The sequence below is a fragment of the Mauremys reevesii genome, unplaced genomic scaffold, assembly GCF_016161935.1.
Source record: "Mauremys reevesii isolate NIE-2019 unplaced genomic scaffold, ASM1616193v1 Contig9, whole genome shotgun sequence".
NCBI classification, from domain to species: domain Eukaryota; kingdom Metazoa; phylum Chordata; order Testudines; family Geoemydidae; genus Mauremys; species Mauremys reevesii.
The window spans coordinates 978,055-1,001,849 of NW_024100906.1; the positions used below are offsets into that span (position 1 = coordinate 978,055).

General features: G+C 52.5%; 2 protein-coding genes and 1 pseudogene across 2 annotated transcripts in view; 2 read left to right on the plus strand and 1 right to left on the minus strand.

Annotated features, from left to right (window-relative positions):
* The window catches only part of LOC120395037 (integrin alpha-D-like), a 33,137-nt gene extending 19,822 nt beyond the window's left edge, over positions 1-13,315 (plus strand). Inside the window, exons 16-30 of the mRNA XM_039519230.1 lie at positions 5,399-5,556; positions 5,725-5,879; positions 6,036-6,167; positions 6,696-6,769; positions 7,869-8,010; positions 8,319-8,432; positions 9,133-9,212; positions 9,618-9,701; positions 9,852-9,930; positions 10,920-11,027; positions 11,266-11,349; positions 11,641-11,754; positions 11,936-12,028; positions 12,206-12,316; positions 12,509-13,315. Coding sequence (XP_039375164.1) covers positions 5,399-5,556; positions 5,725-5,879; positions 6,036-6,167; positions 6,696-6,769; positions 7,869-8,010; positions 8,319-8,432; positions 9,133-9,212; positions 9,618-9,701; positions 9,852-9,930; positions 10,920-11,027; positions 11,266-11,349; positions 11,641-11,754; positions 11,936-12,028; positions 12,206-12,316; positions 12,509-12,631 — 1,651 coding nt within the window. The 3' untranslated portion in view covers positions 12,632-13,315. The remainder of the gene's footprint in view (positions 1-5,398; positions 5,557-5,724; positions 5,880-6,035; positions 6,168-6,695; positions 6,770-7,868; positions 8,011-8,318; positions 8,433-9,132; positions 9,213-9,617; positions 9,702-9,851; positions 9,931-10,919; positions 11,028-11,265; positions 11,350-11,640; positions 11,755-11,935; positions 12,029-12,205; positions 12,317-12,508) is intronic.
* LOC120395017 lies at positions 13,197-22,009 on the minus strand. Its single transcript, XM_039519186.1, has 4 exons — positions 21,989-22,009; positions 17,782-18,057; positions 15,310-15,435; positions 13,197-13,739 (listed from the first exon to the last, which is right to left on the minus strand). The coding sequence occupies exons 1-4, from the start codon at positions 22,007-22,009 to the stop codon at positions 13,197-13,199; spliced, it is 966 nt and encodes a 321-aa protein (XP_039375120.1).
* The window catches only part of LOC120395032, a 69,321-nt pseudogene continuing 58,937 nt past the window's right edge, over positions 13,412-23,795 (plus strand).

Sequence of the window (23,795 nt, forward strand, 5' to 3'; positions counted from 1 at the left end):
TATGTGTAGGCATGGGCGGTTGGTGAACCGCAGGCTTGGGGAGGCTAGCCCCTGCCCAGCCTGCCCCATCTGCTCGGGCCCTACCCCTCCCATCTCCCACTTCCCCAACAGAGCCCCCCTCACCCCCGCAAGCCCTGGTCTGCCTGACTGTATCCAGTCCTGGAGCACCGGGTGGAGCCCCCCCAACCTCAGAGCACTGGATGGGTGGGCACTGCGCCCCTTGGAGCGCTGGGCAGGTGGACAGCACATCCCTCCCCACTAGCCCAGGAGTGGCAGACGAGCAGGCAGCATGTCCCCTCCCCAGACCAGGAGTAATAGGCAAATGAGCACCCCCAGGCCTGGAGCAGCAGGCGAATGGGTAGAGAGCCCCCCTGGAGTGCCGTGTGGGCAGGCAGTGTTTTCCGCCCCCTAGCCCCAGAGCACCTGGCGGGCAGTGCAGACCCCAGACCCTGAGCGCTGGGCGGGTGATATAAGCACCCGCTCCAGCTGCCTGGAGTCTCTGGCCACAGGCTGGCCCCCACTTGCCCCAGCCCCAGGCTGGGCCCCGACCAAGGGGGAAGAGCCACAGCAGAGTGCGGCAGGAAGCAAGAGGGGACCTGGGGTTGAAGTGTGTGCAGGGCCATGCAAGGCAGCTTGGGGAGGCTCAGCCTTCCCCGGCCTTTGATACCTGCTGCCCATGTGTGTAGGACACACAGAACAATTGTTTATCTTCCAGAGAGTTTGTTTTTATTAAATGCCAGTTAACACACACAAAAGGCTTGGTGGGAAGGGAGATAAGAGTGCAGGGCAGTGGAGGTTCTCATAGCTGTGCGTATGTCCAGCTATTAATTTGGAAGCTGTCTGAAGGGTTGGAGTGAATGGGATTCTGAGACATTCTGGGAAGTTGCAAGGAATGTTTGGGAGGAATGTGGGGAGGGCATGGAAAGCAGTTTTCCCATCTTTCTATTTCCCTCAGCACCATGTGTTCTTTTTTTTCTGACTCAGAGGATTGGAGCACATCTCTGAACATGTCCTCCTTGCTCCACCTTGGTTGCTTCCTTATCTGGCGAAGGTGCTCCGTTGGTGTGTAGTGGTGTCCCCAGAATGCCACAGCTGCAGATGCACAAGAAATAATGCACAGAAGCATGATTGTTAGTTCATGCACAGCATTGAATCATTACAGTAAAATATACCTCTTGTAACTTACCAATCACTTTCTCAATGTCCCTTGGCAAGCACACATCTCAACGAACACCCTAAACATGGTGAGTCTGGCCTAGGTGGGGGGTGGACATTCAAAATGGAGCAAAGGGTGTTGATGCTTTCAGAGGATCGGTGAAGGGGACTGGGGACAATATTGTAAGCCGTGCCACCATTTTGCACAGCCAGAGGTCATTGAAGCTGATATCTCACTCCTGAGAGGAAGCAAAGGTGCATCTACTGCATGCATCTAGGTTCAGACCCGGTCCCTATGCTGCTCACCTGTGTGTCTCTTTGGTCCCTGCACAAGTGATTGCCGAGTGGTGCAGGAAAGTTTCCTACAATGGGGAAGGGACAAAGCAGCTTTGCCAAGGAACCTTTGGCAGAGGATTGGCGAGGACCTCCAGGTAGTTTCCTAGAGCTCTCTCTGGAGGATTCCCATGAAATCTGGGGGTGCATCAACACCCTGTTCTGCTGCACTGCTAAGCTGCACAGGGGAATGCGCGGCACACAGGAACACAGCAAGTCTTGCACATTTCTATCTCTTTCTTCGCCCACTACTACAGTGTTCAGAGCAAAGGACAGCTGTCAGCCATGTAATAAAGCAGTATCTGCTCAAAAAGATCACTAACCAGGGGTCTCCTCTCCTGCATTGTGCTCACCAGAGACGGCCTGCTGGGACTGGTTACACCCCTCCAGAGTGGTACCAGACGTAGGGTCCAACGTAGGGTCCACCCCTGACTCACCGTGGTACCAGATGTAGGGTCCACAACGTCTTCCAACTTGACCTCCTCGTCCACGACTTCATCGTCAGGGTTAGGTCCACTTTCCATTCCCTCCCAACCCACCAAAATGTCCAAGGGGCTCTTGGCAATGGAAGTGGGGTCACCACTGAAGATGGTGCCCAACTCCTTGTAGAAGCGGCAGTTCTTGGGCGCAACACTGGAGTGAGGGTTTGCCTCCCTCGCCTTATGGTACACCTGCCTCAGCTCCTTTATCTTCACTCTGCACTGCACCGTGTCCTGATTTGTAGCCCTTCTCACATAAGCCATGAAAAATCCACCTGTAGATCTTGAAGTTCCTATGGATGGAGCGGAGCTAGGACGGGTCAGACTCCTCTCACAATATACTCAGCAGATCCAACAGCTCCACAGTGGCCCAAGCGGGAGAGCGTTTGACGCATGGAGCCGCCATGGTCAGCTGGGGAGATGCCACGTGAGCTCACCACACTGAGCAAACAGGAAGTGGAACTTCAAAAATTCCTGGGCCTTTAAAGGAGGAGGGCGGATGCTTGTTTACGTGGCTGCAGAGCAGCTGGGTTCGAACTGCTGATTAGAGCAGTCAGGACGTAGAGTTGCCAAATTTCTAGTCGCACAGAACCGAACACCTGCCCCTTCCCCGTGGCCCTGCCTCCGCTCACTACATTCCCCCTCCCTCAGTGTCTCACTCTCCTCCACCCTCACTGACTTTCACTGGGCTGGGGCAGAGGGTTGGGGTGCGGGAGGGGGTGAGGGCTCTTACTGGGAGTGCAAGCTCCAGAGTGGGGCCAGAAATGAGGGGTTCAGGATGCAGAAGGGGGCTCCGGGCTGGGCCAGGGCGTAGGGGTGCATGAGGGGGTGAGGGCTCTGGCTCAGGCATAGGCTCTGAGGTGGGGCTAAAGATGAGGAGTTTGCGGTGCAGGAAGGGGTTCCAGGCTGGGGGATGGGGTCGAGGGATTTGGAGTGAGAGAGGGAACTGTGGGATAAGGCAGAGGGTTGGCATGCAGGAGGGGGTGAGGGCTCTGGACTGGGTTTGCTAGCTCTGGGGTGAGGCTGGGAATGAGGGGTTCAGCATGTGGGAGGGAGCTCTGGGCTGGGGCAGGGGGTTGAGGTGTGGGGGGGGGTGAGGGCTCTGGGCTGGATTTGTTAGCTCTGGGGTTGAGCTGGGGATGAGGGATTTGGGGTACAAAAGGTGGCTCCAGGTTGGGGGGGGGCAGGGCTGGGGCATGGACTTACCTTGGGCGGCTCCTGCTCAGAAGTAGGAAGCAGGTCTGGTTCCTAGGTGAAGGGGGCTAGCAGGCTCTCCACGCCACTCTCGCCCACAGGCACTGCCCCCTCAGCGGCGCTGGAGCTGGTGCTCAGGGAGGGGCATTGCGCAGAGCCCCGTGGCCCCCCACCTAGGACAAGTAGGGACTAGCCTGCCTTAGAGCCGCTGCACTGCTGACCGACTTTTAACGGCCCGGTCAGCAGTGCTGACTGAAGCCGCCAGGGTCCCTTTTCCACCAGTTGTTCCAGTCGAAAACTGGACACCTGGTCACCCTGTCAGGAAGGGCATTGTGGGAAACACCCTGGAGGCAAATTATAGCGACATAACCAAGCCCAGGCTTTAAACTGGCACTTTGTCAACAAAACTTTGCCGCGAAAAACTCCATTCCTCTCGTCAAGGTGGTTTTACGTTGTTGGCAAAACAGGAGAGTTTTGTCGCCAAAAGTCGCATTGTCGTGTGTAAACCTTCACTGTTTTGTGGACAAAAGCTGCCTTTTGTATAGTGTAGACAAGACCTGGCTGAGACCCTGAGAGCCCATGTCATAAACAGATAGTTAAGGGTTAAAGTGTGTTTTACCTGTAAAGGGTTAACATGCAGTACCTGGTGACCACCTGCCCAAAGGACCAATCAGAGACGAGATAATTTCAAATCTCTGTGGAGGGAAGCCTTTGTCTGTGTTCTTAGTTAGAACTCTTTTTGAATCTAAGAGAGGACAGTCATGTCTCCAAGTTCTCCTGGAGTAGTTTCTACTAATTAATAGTGAGTATTAATTAGCAAGGTGAATTAGTCTTATGATTTGTTTTCTACATTTGCAATTGTGTGTTTGCTAAAGGAAATGCTTTATTCCTGTTTGCTGATTTTGCTTTGACTGAGAAAGGGGGGAGGGGGAATTCTCTCCAGAGATTGATAAGGTTATACCCTATGAGTGTCCAGCTTGGGCTCATAGAGATTCTGTATTTTCTTTTTGTTCTCTTAATAAATTCTTTTCTGTTCTTTGGACTTGGTTAATTCCTTCTTCTGTGGAAATTCAGGGGAAGGTGAGTGGGGGAAGAGACAGTTCCTCCTGTGTGAGATTCAAGGAGTTTGAATCAAGGTATCTCTCTCCTAGGAAAAGGGAGGGGGGAGGAAGCAGGGGGAATGGTTTGTTTCTCCTGGGTGTAAGAACTCCATGGATTTGGGGCTCTTGGAATCCCCTAGGATTTTGGGGAAGGACTGTGTCTCAATCCACATTTCCTGATTGAGTGGTGGCAGCTTACTAGATCTAAACTAGGATTTTAGTTTAGAGGGAAACCAAGTCAGGTCCCCACATTGGAGCCCAACAGTTCCAAGTGGGGGTGAGACCTTTGACATGGTGGCGTGCGAGTCCTCACCTTGAAACCCCCCAGTTTCAAGTGAGGGTAGACTCTGACAGCCCAGGGCTACAAAGTCCAGGTACACACCCTGATCGTGGGAGCCTTGGGCTCATGGGACCCCCGCAACGAGCCGGTTCTGAGAGCGTACGGGGTCAGTCGACGCTACACCCGGCTCATGAGACAGCTCATGGTGTCCGACGCCATCAGATGGTCCAGAGACATTTATACCAAACGCATCACCGGACACCACCAATACCACACCAAGTAACCGAGACAGCCGACCAGGGAAATCACCCACTCCCTTCCCTGACGGACCAAGGGACGCACCCCACCCATGTACTTATCCACTACACCAATACCGACTTGGACTCCTTATTCATTCCATGGGTGGCGTACCCGAGCCCACTTATCCACTGACACTTTAAATACTCTTGCACCCCAATCTGGGTCTATGCCGGTTATGTGATATGTATGTATCTTTTCATCCTTGCAAACGATATCTGTAACCCCCCATAACCCAAGCCTGACTCCAGATGTACAGTACCTTCCTCTCAACCTGTGTATATTTCATTTCAAACATTCACTTTAATAAAATTTTTACTGTGTGTGTGTGTGTGAGAGGGAGAGAGACTGCTGCCCCCTGCTGGAGAATGGCACAACGACAGCTCTTCTGCTCCCTTCTCTGCCCCCCAGCGTCTTCTCTAGGAGAACTGTGTGTCCATAACCCGTCTCCCTGGGGTGCTGTGAGCACATCTAGGCTGGGTGGGAGGCTCTGGGGAGGGAGGGGGCCTGGCCCCATTGCAGGGAGCAGCTGGGTGATGGTTCTGTTCCCCCCATGGCAGGTCCCGGCCGGTGCTCAGAGTCAGGATCTCCATCAGCTTCCAGCCCCCAACCGTCCCCACCTCGGCCTTTGACTGCCAGGGGCAGGAGCAGCTCAACACGGAGGCCAGCATGGCAAAGGTCTGCTTCACCGTCACTAAGAGAACCAAGGACAGCCTAGGTCAGACCAAACCCACCCCCGCTCCCCTCCCACCCGAGCCAGCCAGTCCCCTGCCCTGGGGTTGGATTGGAACCAGCACCCTCTGGGGGGAAAGGCCCCGTATCCCATTTCCCCTTGAGGTTTCCACTCTCTGGATCTCTCTGTCCCTCGTTTTCTCCTCCCCCGTAGGCAACAGGATCTCCAGCACCATTCAGTACAGCCTGGCCCTGGACCCCGGACGGACAAAGATCCGAGCCGCCTTCGACTCCACTAGCCCCGTCTTGAGCAGGGAGCTGCAGCTCGGCATCAAGAAGAAATGTGAGGCGTACCGGATAAAGTTACCTGTGAGTGTGGGGGGTCCTAACACCTTCCTCTCCCGCTGTGTCTGGTCCTCCAACCCTGCCCCAAATGACACAAAGAACAAACCCCTCTCTGGGTCCCACACAGCCCCCAGTTCCCCTTTTCCTTCAGGGGCCCGACGTGTCTCTCTGTCTCCCCAGCTCTGCCCAGAGGACACCGTGACCCCAATCACCCTCCGTCTCAACTATACCCTGACAGGGGAGCCCATCGCTGCTGCCGGTGACCTCAGACCCATCCTGAGTGAGGACTCCACGCCAGTGTCTGCAGGCTCGGTAAGGTGCCAGAGCCAGGCCCCGCAGTGTGTCTCCTGCAGGGATCGAACCAGTGACCGTGCAGTTTTAAAGCAAGAGTCTGGAAAATTCAGAAGCAGCAAAAGCCTCCTAACTCCCTTTACACAGCATAGCCACTAGAGGGCGACAGATATGGATGCTGAGTTTGCCTTTGCATCTCGCCTCCATGGGAACACTCCAACCTTTTGCTGCACAATTTTCAATATTTATTTTGGCCAGGGCCCCCTAGCGGGGAAAGGTCCCATGCCCTGTTCCCCATCCCCCTGAGCCAGCCAGTCCTCCAGCCGTAGAGCCACTAGAAGTGTGAAACTGCTGCTGGGCAGAGGGTGAGGAGGAATGGGGGGGGGGGGGGGCGGAGCTGAGGATGGGTTTAGCTGTCCCCCTGTGCAGGGCACTGTGAGGTACTGGGGTAATGGGAGGGTCCCTGGGTCCCTGCAGTGTTGTTCTGGCAGATGGTGCTGCAGCCCCCTCCCCACCCACTCTGATCCTGCTCTCCTGGTCTCCCCCCAGCTCCCGTTTCAGAAGGACTGTGGCCCGGATGGCCGCTGTGATGACCAGTTAGAAATCTCCTTCAGTTTCTCTGGGTAAGTCACTGAATCCTCCCCCAAAACACCTACCTTGGTGGGATGCATCCGGCTTGATCACAACTTGGATTTTCAGCATCCAGCTGGAGATGTTGCCAGATTTCCAGTGCTGATGGATCCTGGGTGGTGGGTGTGAAGGGTTACCCCCCCTGCTCTGGGCTGTCCCCTGATGTACTTTGGTACCACTGAGCCCACTGGTTCCACCAGCCTGGGCTTCCTTACACTGTTCTGCTGAGCCAGGCCCTCCAGCCTCCAGCACACACCCAGGTAGGGACACATCCAGCTGCAGAAAGACACAGACACTGAAATCAGCTCTGCCTGGGAAGACTCAGCTTGGGAATTGCCCAGCATTCAAGTACCCTCAGGAGTGTAAACCCAAAATTGTATTGTCTTGCACTGCACAGATCAGTCTTAGATGTTTTCAGCAGTCATCTTGGGCAGGGATTCAGTGGAGATCCGGCCCTGATTAACTCACTTCCCTACCTTATATAGGACTTACATGTGGTGGGAATCCTTTGTTTCCCTGTTTGATCCCCATCCCCTATTTGTGGGAAAATACTAGCATTCTAAAATGGAGTCCAGTACTAGGAGACATGATCACATGACCCTGGAGTGTCAAAGCAGCCATAAATCCTCCAGAAGACTTCACAGGAAGGTGGGAGATTAGCAACATCAGAGTCCTATTGCTCTCCCTAATGACAGATTGGCAAACCAGCCAGACTGATGGCATTTTCGCTGGTGGGCATTCCCCAGGTGCAAACCCACTTGTAATTGTTACATAGTCAATATTCCTAACTTCAGATACAGAAAGGACACATGCATACAAATAGGACAATCACATTCAGTAAATCATCATCTTTCTAGTGATACTGCAGATGACCCACCTTGCATAAAATACAACTTAGTTATGCCATATTCATATCACAACAATATCTCTATGAAGAATATGAGGCGTAGTGTCACAGGATGCATTGCTGTGGGGAAGATGCACTGCCGGAAGCTCACAGTGCTGGGGTCCCCGGCTGGGCACTGCTAGAAAAAGTTCACAGAGCAGCCAGGGCACTGGCCTGAGGAAGCTCACCCCTTTCTCCCCCCTTAGCTTGAGCACCCTGGTGGTGGGGGTCACCCCTGAACTCAACACCACCGTCTCCATCCAGAACCGTGGGGAGAATTCCTATAGCACCACGGTGCAGTTCTTCTACCCGGCCGCGCTGTCCTACCGCCGCGTCCTGCTGCTCCAGGTACCCCAACATACACCAGGCATGAGGGGCAGACTCTGCAGGAGGTGCTGTGCTATAGGGAGCGGGTAGGGGGCTCGTCAGGAGGGCTGAGCTTTAGCGAGCGGGTGGAGGGCTTGGTGGGGGCGCCGAGCTGCAGAGAGCAGGTGGGATGCTCGCCATGGGTGCTGAGTTGCAGGGAGTGGGTGTGGGGGCTCAGCAGCGGTGCTGAGCTGCAGGGCACAGGTGTGCTAAGCTGTGATGAACAGATGTGGGGACTTGGCAGGGGTGATGTGAGCTGCATGTCTCACTGGCTGATCCCCTGTGCTCAGTCTAACAGGAGGGCCTTGGCCGTTAAGTGCAGCTCAGCCGTGGGCTCCGAGGAACAGACTCAAAGGAACAGCACCTGCCAGATCAACCACCCCATCTTCTGGAGCGGGGCCGAGGTAGGGACGGGCCCTGAACATCCTCCCACAACCCAAGACCATGCCCCAGCCCTGAGCCCCCTCCTCCCACACCCTGAACTCCTCTTTTCTGGCCCCATCCCAGAGCCCACATCCCCAGCTTGTATCCTCACCCAACCCCTGCCCCAGCCCAGTGAAACTGAGTGAGGCTGGGGGAAAGTGAGTCACTGAGGGAGAGGGGATGGAGTGAGTGGCAGCGGGGCCTTAGAGAAGGGGCGGGGTAGGGGAGGGGTCTCGGAGGTGGGGAGGGTCAAAGGTATTCGGTTTTGTGGAATTAGAAAGTTGGCAACCCTAGTGTGAGCCCAGCTGGGAGCAGAGAGGGGCAGTTCCCTGGGGTCAGCCCAGCCCGTGACAAGAGATGTGCTGGGGAAAGCGCCCGGGGAGCCCGGCGAGTCAGTGCAAACAGAGCCCTGAGGTCACTCCGGGGCTGGGGTCAGGTCCTAAAAAGGATGGTTAATGGGATGTTGCCATGGCACAGAGCGGGTTGAGGTCTCTGGACCACAAACCGGATTAGCGCTGTCTGTGGCCAGGGGCAGGGTCATGTTAACACCTTCGCCTCCCTGGGCCCATTTATTCCATCAAAGTTCATACAACAGCCCCCCTGATCCCCTGTGCCTGCCCCGCCCCCGCAGTCTCTGGCAGTTCTCCAGGCCCTGACACTCATCCCACGGGTGTTTTCCAGGCCGTTTTCATCGCCACCTTCGACGTCTCCTCTGAGGCCGACCTGGGGGACAGGCTGCAGATCACGGCCAAGGCCAGCAGGTGAGGGGGCTGGGCAGGGCCAGGGGATGGATTAGGGTTTTGTGGGGCCCCTGGGCCAGAGCAACTGGGGGCCACGCCGCACCTCTTCTGCCTGCATTCCCTCCCCCCGCCCCCTGTTCTCCCGGCGCTCCGCCCAGGGAGTGGGGTCGGGGTGCGTGGAGTGGCAGGAGTGCCAGGCAGGCAGAGCGGGTCAGGACGCAGGGGCTCCCATTTTTCCAGGGGCCCCCAGTTGGCTGGGGCCCCTGGGCACGGGCCCCATTGGCTAATCCACCGCAGGAGTGGGGAGCAGTGGGAGGGGGCCGTGCACAGAGCAGGACAGGGCAGTGGCCTGTGGTGCAGCCTCCCTGCACAGTTACCTGCCTGCGTCTCCTCACATCTCTCCCCTTTGCCCTCCCCTCCCCCCAGTGACAATGGTGGCCCCATCACTGAGCGCATGGAGCACCGGGCGGAGCTGCCGGTCAAGTACGGCATCTTCATCATCCTCACCAGGTAGGTCAGTGCAGAGACAGAGGGGAGAGCGCCCCCTGCTGGGCCCCCATCCCCATTCCTTGCACCACAATGCCCCACCCACCGCCACTCTCCAGCCCCCTCCATCACACTCCCGTCTCTCTCCTTCCTTCCATCCTTTTCCTTCCCCAGCCATGAGGAGTCGACCAAGTACGTCAACTTCTCCGCCGACGAGGCAGGAATAAGTGTGCCAGTGACACATCAGTACGAGGTGAGGCCGGCAGTGCACAGTGTGTGTGTGGGGGAGACGGGGCAAGGAGGGGTCTCAGAGCAGCTTCCAATGGGTCTCCCAGGTACGAGAGCCCCCTAGGATTGCCAATTTCTACTCGCACAAAACTGAACACCTCTGCCCTGCCCCTGACCTGAGGTCCTGCCCCTACTCACTCCATCCCCTTTCCCTCCATCGCTCGCTCTCCCCCACCCTCACTCTCTTTCACTGGGCTGGGGCAGGGGGTTGGGGTGTAGGAGGGGGTGAGGGCTCCAGCTGGGGGGTGCAGGATCTGTGGTAGAGCTGGGGATTAGGTGTTTGGGATACTGGAGGGGGCTCAGGGCTGGCGCAGAGGTTTGAGTTGTGTAGAGGGGTTCAGGATCCCAACGGCGCTCTCAGAAGTGGCCACCAGGTCCCTGCAGCCCCTAGATGAATGGGCAGCCAGGGAAACTCCATGTGCGGCCGTTGTGCCTACAGATGCCACCCCTGGAGCTCCCATTGGTCACAGTTCCAATGGGAGCTCTGGAGCCGGATCTCGGGGCGGGGGCAATGCATGGAGCCTCCCTGGCCACCCATGTGTCATGGGACTGTAGGGATCTGACGGCAGCTTCCGGGAGCCGCGCGGAGCTACGGCAGACAGCCAGGGAGCCTCCTTAGTCCCAAACCCCTGCTGCACCGGTGAACCACCAGGGTCTCTTTTCGACTGGGTGTTTAAACGAAAAACCGGAAGTCTGGCAATCCTAGATCCACCCAATACCAGGTGAGATTCCTGTGTATACATCACCAGAGCCTCTCCCCAGAGGCAGAACTTCCTGAATGGGATCTAGTGTGTTAGAGCACGGAGGGGTGGGGGAGGGCAGGGAGCCAGGACTCCTGGGTTCTATCCCCAGATCTGGCAGGGCAGTGGTGTCTGAGGGTTAGAGCGGGGGCTGGGGATCAGAGCTCCTGGGTTCTCTTCCTGCAGTGCCCTATGGTGAGTCTGTTTCTTTCAGGTCAAGAACCTGCGGCAGCGAAGAGTCCCCATCTCGGTCACATTCCAGTTCCCCGTGGAGCTGAGCGGGGTCCGGGTGTGGGACGCCTCTGAGGTCGTCCCCTCCAAGGTACCTGCCTCTCCCTGCCCGTGTGTGTGTGAGATGGGCCCAGTGACACCTGCTCTGCCCTACAGCGCCCCCTGCTGGGACAGGCTGCCTAGGAGCAATAGGCCACATGTTCCCCCACCTCCCCACAGCCAGCCATGCCCCTGCCCTGGTGCTGGATTGTAGCTGGCGCCCCCTAGAGGGGAAAGTCCCCATGTCCCTTTCCCTCCCCTCTTAAAACCATGTCTCTCTCCCTCCCCAGCCCCAGCTGGCTCAGTGCACCAGTGAGGAGGGAACACCTGGTCCGAAGGACTTTGTGAAGCAGATGAACGAGCGCCCCATGCTGGTGAGTACAGGCTGATGCGGGTCCCAGCGCCCCTTCCCCTCTGCACTAACACACACAGTGAGTGGGGGGCTGGGCTGGGGTCGGGACGCCTGCTATAGACAGACCCAGACCCTCATAGACTCATAGAATATTAGGGTTGGAAGGGACCTCAGGAGGTTCTAGTCCAACCCCCTGCTCAAAACAGGACCAATCCCAACTAAATCATCCCAGCCAGGGCTTTGTCAAGCCTCATGGTCATGCTGAGACCCTGCACGCCCCCTGCCTCACCCAGCGATATCCTTCCACCCCCAGGACTGCTCCGTGGCCACCTGTAAGAAGATCCGGTGCAGAATCACCTCCCTGGAAATGCAGCAGCCGCTGGAATTCATGATCAAAGGGAACGTCAGCTTCCAGTGGGTCTCCCAGGTATGAGAGAGCCCCTCATGTGAACTGCCCTCACGCCTCACCCCAGAGGTGGCTGCATCTCAGTGCTGGGCAAGGGATCCCTGTGTGAACCGCCTGTAAATTGCTCTGAGTCGCCCTGGGACGATGCTCTGGGCTGGTTTGCGTCATTTCCAGTCAGGGACAGTGAATTTCTCTGTTCCAGACTCAGCAGCAGAAAGTGAGTCTGGTGAGCGAGGCCCGGATTGAATACGAGGAGGAGAAGTACACCCAGAAGGAGGGATTCGTCCAGCATCAGGTACCAGAGTGGCTGTGCCCAGGATAGAGAGAGCATCAGCTAGTGATTAGAGCTGGGAGCCAGGACTCCTGGGTCCTGTTCCTGCTCTGGGAGGAAGTGGGGTCTGGTGTGTTAGAGCAGGGGCGGGTGATGGTGCCAGGACTCCTGGGTCCCCATCTCACAGCTCCTCTCCCCCAGGTGCAGACGGTGGTGGAGCGCTCCGAGGTCTATAACTACCTGCCCATCATCGTGGGCAGCAGCGTGGGGGGCCTGGTCCTGCTGGCTCTCATCACCGCAGCCCTCTACAAGGTGAGTGGGGCAGGGTAATGGACCCCTCCTGCACAACTCATCACCTTGAGGGTGGGGCCAGTGGCTCTCCCAGCTGGTATGGGAGGAACAAGAGTTTTTCCTTCAGAGGTTCCCACAGCCCATCCCCTCCTGCTCCTCCATGAGCCTGTCTCCATCTGGCTCTCACCATCTCTCCTCTCTGTCTCCTTCCAGTTTGGCTTCTTCAAGCGCCAGTACAAGCAGAGGATGGAGGACGCTGTGGAGGGCGAGGGACCTGGCTCAACCCAGAGCACAACTGCTGGAAACCCCCCTGCTTCCGATGCCCCCAAACAATAGCCCCCCATGCACCAACGCCCCCAGCTTCACCTCCATCGGGGCAGCTTCACCCCCGTTATGTTGTCACCTCCAAGATGCATAAAAATTGATCACTGGCCACCCTCCCACCAACAAAATGCATCCTAGTGCCAACTAGAGCCAATCGATACTCAAATTAGGCTTGGAAGAATTCTCTGGATATTTTTATAATTTTTATGGAAAACGAAGTTAATTTTAGGCATTTTTTTAAAGTTCCCTTCGTTGGGATATGTTAGGGTTAACTAACAGTCATGGGAAGCTGCTAATTTGCTGACATGGCATTAGGGGACAAAGGCATATGTCGTTTTTTGTTTAATAAATAAGTTGCCTTTTTTTTTCCTGTTGCTTATAAGAATTTAGAAGAATGCAGCTGCATGAGAAATGTAGCAGTTGAATAATGCCCTTTGGGTAAAAGAAATGTTATTTCCCCGTCCCTTCCTTTTCCAGCTATATAAACCAGCCCTGGCTTATGGCCCCTTCCTCCCTCCTCTGAGAATTGCTGACCAGGATGATTTGTGGCAACAAGTTGTTGCAAAGAAATGTATTTTCAAGGTAAAAATGTCTGTTGAATATGTATAATGCTGTGCACAATAGATAGGGTGGGTTTACTAACAGAATGGGTGTTTGTATTACTTAATAAGGGGTTTTGGGGTGTTGTAACGGATGTAGGCGTGTACATACTCAGACAAAAAGAATGTGCTGTAACTAATTCAGTGCTTACTCGACAATTGGGTCGAGGGGAACAGGTATTGTAATAAAGAAGCTCGTACTCAAATCCACCTTTTGGGTCAATCTGCTTTTTTCTTCTAACATCTGGCATCACAAACAGGATCCCAGGGGAGAGTTGTGCCTGATCACCACGTCTCGCCATGGATTCGATGAGTAAGTTGAACTTGAACGGGCCCTTTACTGTAACCCTGGTTAAAAAGTTTATTAATAAACTGGTGGGGAGATGGAGGGTCCTCATGCGTCTCCCTCTGGGGATTGTCAGGATTGGCCAGTCATCCAGGGGTGGGTGGAAGCTTCCCTGGTGTCCAAGTGCTCCAAGGATAAGAAAAAGGCTGTTTTGCTGCAGGCTCCGGGTGAGGGTCTGTCAGGTTTAGGGGAGGAGGTTACAAGTCTTAAAAGCAAAGTGGAAACTCTGCAGCAAATTGCTGAAGAACAGAGCACAGGAAATCATCACAACGTGCTGGCAGTCAGAATGGCTGAAAAACTATGGACGATTTTAATTATCCTAAGTCAAAGAACCTGACCCTCAGGGGTCAAGTAGATGCCTTAAAGCAAACTTCTTGTTCCCTGGCCCACATTTCTCTCCCTCTCTGCCTCCCCTCCTGCCCGTCCCCTCTCTCACACTTTTGGTTTTCTGAAGTTTTAATGGATGGTACTTTGGATACTTAGTGAAAAGTTCGTTTGGACAAAGCATGACAGAAGTCTGCTGCATTTCATTAAAAAAAATTAAGTAAACTGTCCGTGGGTGACCATAGAGACAAATGTTTTACTGCCTTTTTAAAGAATACCAAGGTAAAGGAAGCACAGGGTAGGGCAGCTGTGTTGCAAAGATTTACTGGGTGGCTGTCATTACAGGCAAAATGTACCCCTTAAAGAATGGTAGGCACAAGTCAGTCATTTAAAGTGAATGAAGAGTTACAAGTAGCCTTTATAAAAATTAAAGTTTGGAAGGAAGTAAATGGTTGGGAGTTGTAAAAATGCTAAAACGTAACAGTTGTTGTGTTATAAAAGTGTAACCCCCATGGAAATTACCTAGATTGCTGGGGCTCTGTCTGCTGGCAGCTCAGGGAGGGGGAGCCAAGGCAACCAATGGGGAGTGAGATGCTCCCTTCCAGGGAGCTCAGGAACGGGGAGAAGCCATTTCAGAGAGGCTGGAGCCAGCCAGGGCAAGGGCAGGACTGGCTGTGTGGGGAGCTGGTGAGTCCCAGGTCTGCAGGCAGGGTCCCCCCTGGGAACTGGCCTCTAGAGACCTGACAGCAGATCCCTCAGCTGGGCTTTTCCCTCTCCACTGATGATTCCCAGTTTGTAGAGATTTGCTGGGAAACTTCCCCAGCCAGGCTGAGTTCGCCCCCCAGCTCCCTCGGGGAGACCAGTCACCACATGGTCAGCTCTGCTCTGGCTGCTAATCCAGGGCTGCTGCCTGCTGGGAGTGTGTCTGGACGCTGGGCTAGGAGACGACAATTTGGATTTTAGTGTAGTTGTGTAACCTGCACCTTGAGTCCTGCACCCCCCTTTGGGGTGAGGGGAAATCCTGGGACTGACGCAGTCTGACGAGGATCTCGGCCTGCAGAGATCAGCCCCTCTGCAGTGACCCAGGAGTCCAGAGTCATCTCTGAACCTGAGGATCATTCGTGGAGTTTGTAAGGGCACCATCTTTTAGTTAGTCAGGCAGGGAATTTGTTTTGGGGACCCCCCTACTCCCTGAACTGCGTCCTCAAGCCAGGGAGTGAGGGTCTGGGGATTTTACAACCTGCTGCATATTAAACCTATGGAGGGATTTACCACCATCTCCCACTTATGAGTCCATTGGGCTGTGACAGGTAAGGGGATTCTGTACCTCTGGCCAGGAGGGATTATGTTACTGCATACATAACGGCTGTTACCCTTCCCTTTATATTTATGACACCATATTTATAAATTCGGTGGCTTACCCATTTATGACTCTTTCTCCTCGTAGCATGATCCATGGACCAAGGTATCAGGCTAGCTGGAGCCAGGGCCTCCAGCCTGAATGCCCCTCCGTTCAGTGTGCGAGAAGGAGGAGAGCCTGGGCCCTGCTTTGAAGAGAGTGGAGGAGTGTTGGTATACGTGAGGGTTAACAAACAGACATGGGAAGCTGCTAATGTTCTGACATGGCATTGGGGGACAAAGGTGTAAGAAGGCTGTAGTTCTTTGTTTAATAAATAAGTTGCCATATTTTCCCTTGCCCGTTGCTTGTAAAAAATGAATAAGAATGCAGCTGCATGAGAAATGTAGCTGTTGAATAATTCCCTTTGTGTGAAAGAAGGTAAAAGAAATGTTATGTCCTCCTCCTTTCCTTTCCCATCTGCATAAACAAGCCCTGGCTTATGACCCCTTCCCCCCTCCCCTGAGAATTGCCAGGAGATTTGTCAGGGATATTTGTGGCAACAGTTTGTTGCAAAGAAATATATTTTCAAGGTCAAAATGTCTGTGTGATATGTGTCATGCTGTGCACAATAGATAGTGTGGGTTTACTAACAGAATGACTGTTTTTATTACTTAATAAGGGTTTTTGGGGTGTTCTAACACATGTAGGCGTGTACATACTAATTTAAACAAAAAGAATGTGCTGTAATTAAGTCAGTGTTTACTCGACAATTCAGTCATTTACAATCTGGCCAGTAAAATGAATATCACAATCACTGTTGATACTCACAGGTATGCCAAACCTTGGAATGAAATCCTTAAGCAAAATTTTAACAACGGACTTGGTGTCTGCCCTTCTGCAGGGGAAGGCGTCAACCCAGCTTGAAAAACATCAACTAATTCTAACATACTCATAGTAACATCATTTAGACATTTGAATAAAATCAATCTGAATATTTACAAAAGGACCCCAAGGGATGTGCTGCTTTTCTAGCTTTAACTGCTTTTCCAATATTATGTTGCTGACCCTCCTCCCTCAGTGAGTCTCCAGGAAAGGCAAATCAGCACTGTATGTGGCCAACACTGTTACAAGCATTGCAAAGCATTTTGGGGAGGGTCAAAGGTGTGTGAGTGGAAAGTGGAAGTTTTCTTTGCAGGTATGAGAGGCCGAGGGGGGGGAAGAGAAGAAGAAGAAAGAAGCAGCAGAGAATGAATGAATTCAACACTGCAGCTAGCAGACTCAGTCCGAAGACAAGACGCTGGCTCCCGCCCAAGGACACTGCTCATAGCAGAGACTTGTCTGACAGCCAGAGAAAGACGGGGGCTTGAATGTGCCCGAAAGAAATCCAGATGCACAGGCCTGCAAAATAGCAACGCCAGCAGGAAGAAAAAACAGCAGATCTAAGACTACAGAGATGGAAAACACCCAACAACAAAGGAAAATCAAAATTAGGTGCATACCAATCTCGTTAACTGCAGCAATCATCCCCCCTTTCCACATGTGTGCCATCCAGTGCATCCAAGCAAATAGGGCAAGAGCACCTGAGGCACAACCAGGCGGCCATCCAGGGACCACCAAAGGTGATCAGGGTGTCAAGTGCACCCAGCAGCACTCCAAGAACATTTCTCAACTTGTGGTGCAGCCTCGGTCACGTATATTAAAACCTTAATATTTTCTGATAGTATCCAAACCACTTTGTATTCCAAGTTGGATAAAAAAAAGTATCCGCGTTTAGCTCTAACCCTTCCATTTGGTTTTGAACTAGGCTGTCCTGTAGAAAACTAAATACAACAATTCTAGCCATAAGACAAAACACCTGTAATTGTGTGTGACCGGGGCTCGACCCTCTCCGAGGAGCGGAGGGGAGCCACACCGACTCACTACACCCCATCTGGTCCGGGCAGGTCCCCGGTGTTCCTGGGCAACAAACACAAGGTCCCAAGGCGCGGGCCCTCTGGCTCGGGGCTGCGCAACAATACAGAGTCAAAGGGGCTCAGGCCCTCTGCTTCAGGGCTGAGCAGCGGTACAGTTTGAAGGGGCCCAGCCCGCGGTTCGGGCAGGGCACCAAACACAGAGTCACAAGGCTCAGACCCTTTTGGCTCAGGGCTGAGCAAAGCACAATCAATAACCCCAAAGTTCAGGGAGCTCGGGCCCTTAGGCAGGGGCGGAGCAAACAAACAGTTCAGTAACTAGGCCCAGGCCCTGGATCAGGGCGGGGCAACAAACAGTCAGGGCTCAGACCCTTAGCAGGGGCTGAGCAGACAAACAGTTGAGTACATAGGCCCAGGCCCTTACGCCTGAGCGTTGGGGTGAGGGGGAGACTGCCACCCGTGAGTGGGGTGGCAGGGGGGAGGCCGGGCCACCCACTCCACTGCGTCCCAGCCCGGGGCCCTAGCAGCGGCTATCACCGCTGCTCAGTCAGTGGGGGTCCTGACCGAAACACACTGACATCGGTTCGGGTATGTCTGCAGCCTGACTGGGGTCGGCTCCCCCCAGTCTCCCCCTTAGGGCCTACCTGGTCCATGGCATCGGTCTCCAGCCAGTCCACCAGCATGGGCTCCTCTCGGCCGGGGCTTTGAGGCAGGTCCGGCAGTTCCTCGGGGAAGTCCCACCAGGCGTGCTCCGGCGGCTCCTCTGGGTAGCAGCAGGGGCGAGGAGGCTCCGGTGGCTCCTCCAGATAGAAGGCACAGGGAAGCTCCAGGGGCTCCTCCGGGTAGTGGGTGCAGGGAAACTCCGGGAGTTCCTCCAGGTAACGGGTGCGGGGAAGCTCCGGCCAGTCTGGGCAGCTGCCCTGGGTCCCGGAGGTTTCCCAGTCTCAAGCTCCCTGCAGCACATCTGCTCTCTGCAGTGGCTAGCTCCTGACTGAGTTCTGGAGGCCAGCTTTTATACTTCCTGTCCCGCCCCTTGACTTCCGGGGGGCGGGAACAGGCAGTGGTGGCTCCGCCCACTTCAATGTCTTCAAGGGCACTCCCTCCGCTGGGCAGGAGGGGAGCCACACTGACTCACTACACACCACAAGGACATAGAACACAGTTTCTACTGTGCCAGTAAATGTATGGTATGTTATATTGCTCTTCCACTGGCATTAGCTTTCTCTAATTTTCTAAAAGACAAAAACATATTTCTACCCCTTCTGGGGCGATCAGTCCTTGTTTAAAATATTTCTTTCTTATACAAATACCCTTGCTGATTGCAGGCAAAACAGAGGAATTACCCCCATATTTTTCTGTGTTTGTTTCATAGGCAGGCCAGGTTTCAGTGGCTTCTATCTTATCAATTAGGTAATTTGCATTAGCACACAGATGCTTTCTGGCTCGCTTTTAGATCCAGAGCCATTCACAGGTTAAAACCTTTTACTTAAAAGGAACACAATTAACTTTTATCACAGTTCTGATTGCCCGTTACCTTTAACTCCTATTTTCAAAAACACACAGTAATCCTAAAAGGAAAACACCACCTATTGTAGCCCCTTGGAGCCTAATAGGATTTTAATTAAGTAGCATTGCATATTTGCATCTTCCTCACCCCTTTTACAATATACACTACAAGTGTTCTTTTCCTTGACATTCCTTTCATACATTTGGGGTGGTTAAATTCCAATAGACACCCCGTATGTTTTTTCTAATCCAACTAAAGTGTTCATAGTCAAATGATTTTAATTAAATAATCTCTTTGCCTGGATTTATTTACAGACATTTCTTTGGAAAAGGGCCCAGTTTTCCTTCAGAATGGCTGCAAAGAAACCAAGAAGTCTTGTTCTTTTTAGCGTTTTTTACAAAATCCAACTGATAATTCCCTCCAGCTACTACAGCGTTAACTTCTTATTTTTTCCTTAAATCACTTGCTTATTTTCCCAAAACGACATCCCAATCAATTCAAATTTTACCATTCAAATTATTGTTCCAGGGGTTTAAATTCCCCATGCCCATACTTACTGCTTTCCCTTAGTCCTGCTGCCATATCCCTCAAGGCTTCCAACCGGTTTTCCATTTTCTTTTTCTTCTCTGCCTGCCTGTCTGCTTGTCTGGGCCCGCTCCTTTTTTCCTTGCTGCACCGTCCCGTTCCATGGGCACAGGCTTTGTTCCACTACCAATTTAGGAAGGAGGGTGGTCTTCCCCACCCCTCCTGGTCCTGTTCTTAAACATTCTCACTCACAAGGCTACCTGAGTCCTCCCCCGTGAGGCTTACCACCTGGACAGAACACACGGACAATTGGCATTTTAACTGTTCAGTTTTCTCTAGCTGTCAGGTACACATCTCTTCCCTTTTCCCCAACTCCTCTTATTGTCTGGTCCTGCATTGACCGGCCACCTCCAACCTTTTTTTTTTTTTTTTTTTTCCATACTCACAAACACGCTGCCCGAGCTGGCCCAGCCCGGGGGTAGGAGAGACTGAGAGAGAGGTAGACGGGAGGTTATCCTGTGCACAGGTTGTCCAGAGGTACGCTGCAAAAAATCTCCAACTTGCTTCTGCTCTTGGGTTTTTTCACCCTGGGGTCTCTCTTGCTCAGTATTCCAGTCCAAGCCGGTTGCCTGTGGCTTCTTCAGCATCCTCAAACCACACCGGCTCCAGGGTCGCAAAGGCAGACTGTTGGGTCTCACTGGGTGGCCAACCTTTGCAAATGTAATCTCAGTCCTGGAATTTGTGTTGCCTTTGTTTTGCCTCTGTCTATATTTTTCACAGCCAGCTGGGTTTTTTTGGTGCTTGGCACGGAGAGCAAGACAGACTGTGTTGATTCTTGACCTTGAACACAGAGCAGCTTTCTCTCTATCTCTAGGCCAAGCTGAATTTTCAGATTAACCCATTCCCTTCCCGCCTCCCTTGCAGCCTTAACTAATTGGGGATATAAAGGAGCCGAGGGGGTTGATGAAGTGGTTTGAGTAGGGAGGCATCCGGATGCTTTGCATTTAGTTTTCAAATCCTGTACTTGAAGTTTTTTTATTTTTCCTGGGAGTCCTTCAGACTGCGCACTCGAGACTCATGTATTTGTAGCTTCCTCCCACCAATAGACAAATTGTTCCCACTGTGTGTTAGAGGCTTTTGGTGATGTAAGGGTTCCTCTGAGGTATATGATTTTATCTAGAGGGAAGGTACCTTCTAGTGGCAATTGTTTAGATGGATTATCATGCATGTAAAAATTTCAGTGTTCTAAATACCTGCAGGTCCTAGGACCATAATGCACGTACATATGGTATGCAGGGGTTCCCTTTGACAGTGTGGGAGAATTCTTAGACTGTCCATCCCCCCACCCCATTTTCCAATCACACTGGGGTGTGCCCTATCCACTAGGTCAGCAGCTCATAAGCTAAACGAAAATTCTTACTCTCCCACAGGAAAAAGGGTCCACTGGGTCACGGGGTTCCACCGACTAGTGGCTTAAGTCCCAGACCTGGTCAGCAGTTCATGAGTAAGGGAAACCTCTCCACTGGGTCACAAGGTTCAGCTGACCCCCCCTTGCTTTCGGAACTCCCACATGGGGTAGCCCTGGGGTGGCTGGAGTCAGCTTAAGTCTTAGACCTGGTCAGCGGCTCATACCCCCCTTCATTCATTCATGCACACACATTCATTCCACATATCTAGATTAATCTTATTTAATAATAACCTTAAACCTTAATTCTTTATGTCCGGACTCAATACAACCTTTCCCTTATTTGAGGTGGCAAAAACCCCTCAGCACCGGTGCATTAACCTTACTGAGGGTGGCAAAAGTTATTCCTCAGAAGTGCAATAACTAACCTTAATTGAGGGTGGCAACAAATTCCTCAGAGCCACTCTGCATCTGATCTTGTTGCAAAATCAATAAGTTCGGATGGCATAAACCCCAAAGGGACAGACGGCCCCATGGGCAGTCCTCCTCTGATACCCCAGTAGAGATTTCAAAAGGTCTCTTACCTCTTGATTGGTGCCTTGGGGTTCAAAGGGAAAAAATCTGTAGTAGTTGTCACTGTCTCAGTCGGGCATTGCCATCCGAGTCATGGCACCAAAATTGTGGAAGAAAACAGAGTCTTCACTCTCAGGTTGGTTGCAACAAGTCAGAGACAGTTTATTTTCCTGACACTTGCAAGGGGAGAGTACACCCGCACAGGGTTTCCCCCGTCCCAGGCAGGTCGCCGTTAGATAAACAATTAGGGCAAGCATTTATACCTTTTGGTACAGACAATAATAATCAACAACTGCATCTTGTTTATACAGATTCCTTCTGATATCTTACTTTTCTCAGCAGTCTCTGCTGGAGTCTGTATTCCATTCTTATCTAACACAAGGTCAAAAACCAGCATCTCTTACAGTTTTTTCCTATGCGCTTTCCACTTGCCTAGGCCCTGCCTTGAAATCGCGCATTATTAGAGCTAGTGTTAGCCTGACTCCTACTTTATTCCTAGAAGTTAAGATATCTGCGTTCAAATTCCCTTTTATCCTTTTCTCTACTTCCACACCGGGGTAGGAGAACAGGCAGCTCCGAGGATCTGTCATTCCCTAACAGAACGTAGAAATACACAGAGAGGGGCTTGGGGTTTTGGTGGTCGTTTTTGTTGCCTGCTCATACTGCGTTTTATGTAGGCTCGGGACAATGAGATTTTTAGTGGTAATTGTTAGCAACCATCAGTTTCACCGCACACGGGTACAAACCAATGGCATAACGTGTCCGGCGATAACAATCCAAATGTTCAGCTAGACAAAGAATGAACAACGCTCCTGGCGAGCTTATTAATGACCCACCTCACTGTGTAGAAAACTGTGGCCATGCCGGTGTCCTTGGGGCAGCTTTCAGGATAATTACTTTGTACATTTTCACATGTGATGTTGACAATTTGTGGTTTTAAAGGTTATAAATAGGCTTGGCGGAATGCTATTTTTAAGTAACTTCCACAGACAGTATCAATGTTTATTTCTAACCATTTTTTTTTCAATTTTTATTGATTTAAATTTTCAGTTGTGGAAAATTCCTGTGGGGATCAAACCTTAATCCTAATGACAACAGACGTTCATTTTAAAAAGGTCAAACTTTATAACTATTCAAACACAAATTATTAACATCACATGTCAAAATATACAAAGTCAATTTCCTCAAATTTAACTCTAATAAATTCTCAATCAGCATTATTCTTACTTCGCTCATCTGCAAATTTTGATTATTAGCAATGGAAATATTTTGCCAGCAGCTTCTGTGCGCATGGCGAATACATTTTCTGAGAAAAATCCATCCTTCCAACATAGTTATAAAGCTTTAACTTTTTAATCTCAACCTCTACTGCCATTAAATCATTGTCTGACCTCCAGATATTGTCCGAACCCCTCCACACACAGACAAATTCCTACAATTGGGATAATTTAAATTGATAAAAACAGGGAAAAAAGATACTTAAAACCCATAATTTTCCACATCAAAATTTAAAATGATGGAACTTTTAAAAAATACCTAAAATAAACTTCAATGTTCTCCATCAAAATTATAAAAAGACAAAGAGAATTTGGCCAAGCCTAATTTGAGTAACAATTGGCTCTAGTTGGCACTAGGAAGCATTTTGTTGGTGGGAGGGTGGCCAGTGACCAATTTTTATGCATCTTGGAGGTGCAACATAAGGGGCTGGGGTGGATCTGGAGCAACCCAGAGGGAGGCGAAGCCGGGGGCATCGGAAGCAGGGGGGTTGCCAGCAGTGGCGCTCTGAGTTGGGCCAGGCCCCTCGCCCTTCACAGTGTCCTCCATCATCTGCTTGTACCGGCGCTTGAAGAAACCGAGCTGGAAGGAGACAGAGAAGGGAGATGGTGAAAGCCAGACAGACACAGGCTCATGGTGGAGGTGCAGGAGGGACGGGCTGTGGGAAACTCCGAAGGAAAGACCCTTGCTTCTTCCCTCCCAGCTGGGAGAACCACAGACCCCACCCCCAGGGCCATGGGCTGTGGGGGAGGGGTCCAAGCCCTGCCCCACTCACCTTGTAGAGGGCTGTGGTGATGAGAGCCAGCAGGACCAGGCCCCCCACGCCGCTGCCCATGATGACAAGCAGGTAGTTATAGACCTCAGAGCGCTCCACCACCGTGTGCATCTGGAGGAGAGGAGCTGTGAGATGGGGACCCAGGAGTCCTGGCACCATCACCCGCCCCTGCTCTAACACACCAGACCCCACTTCCATCCAGAGCAGGGACAGGACCCAGGAGTCCTGGCTCCAAGCTCACCCACACCCCTCTGTGCTCTAAGCCACTAGATCCCATTCAGGCAGTTCCACTACATCTCCTTCCTCTGAGCCTCCCCTTTCATCATCTCCCCCCTCACACCCTGTGCCGCCAGCCTCACCTCGTACCGATGTGTCACTGGCACACTTGTCCCTGTCTCCTCGGCGGAGAAGTTGACGTACTTGGTCGACTCCTCGAAGCTGAGGGAGGAAAAGGATGGAAGGAACGAGAGAGACGGGAGAGTGATGGATGGGGCTGGAGAGTGGCGGTGGGTGGGGCGCTGTGCTGCTGGGAGCGGGGAAGGGGCCCAATAGGGGGCGCTCTCCCCCCCCCTTTGTCTCCACACTGACCTACCTGGTG

Bases quoted from the DNA above. Each gene is read 5' to 3' on its own strand.
- LOC120395017 (XM_039519186.1), bottom strand. From the start codon at position 22,009: ATGGCCACAGTTTTCTACACA. The intron at 18,058-21,988 runs GTGAGGTGGGTC...TCCGGGACCCAG, and splicing joins TGGCCACAGTTTTCTACACA to GGCAGCTGCCCAGACTGGCC. The intron at 13,740-15,309 runs GTAAGCCACCGA...TAAACCTGACAG, and splicing joins GGAGAAAGAGTCATAAATGG to ACCCTCACCCGGAGCCTGCA.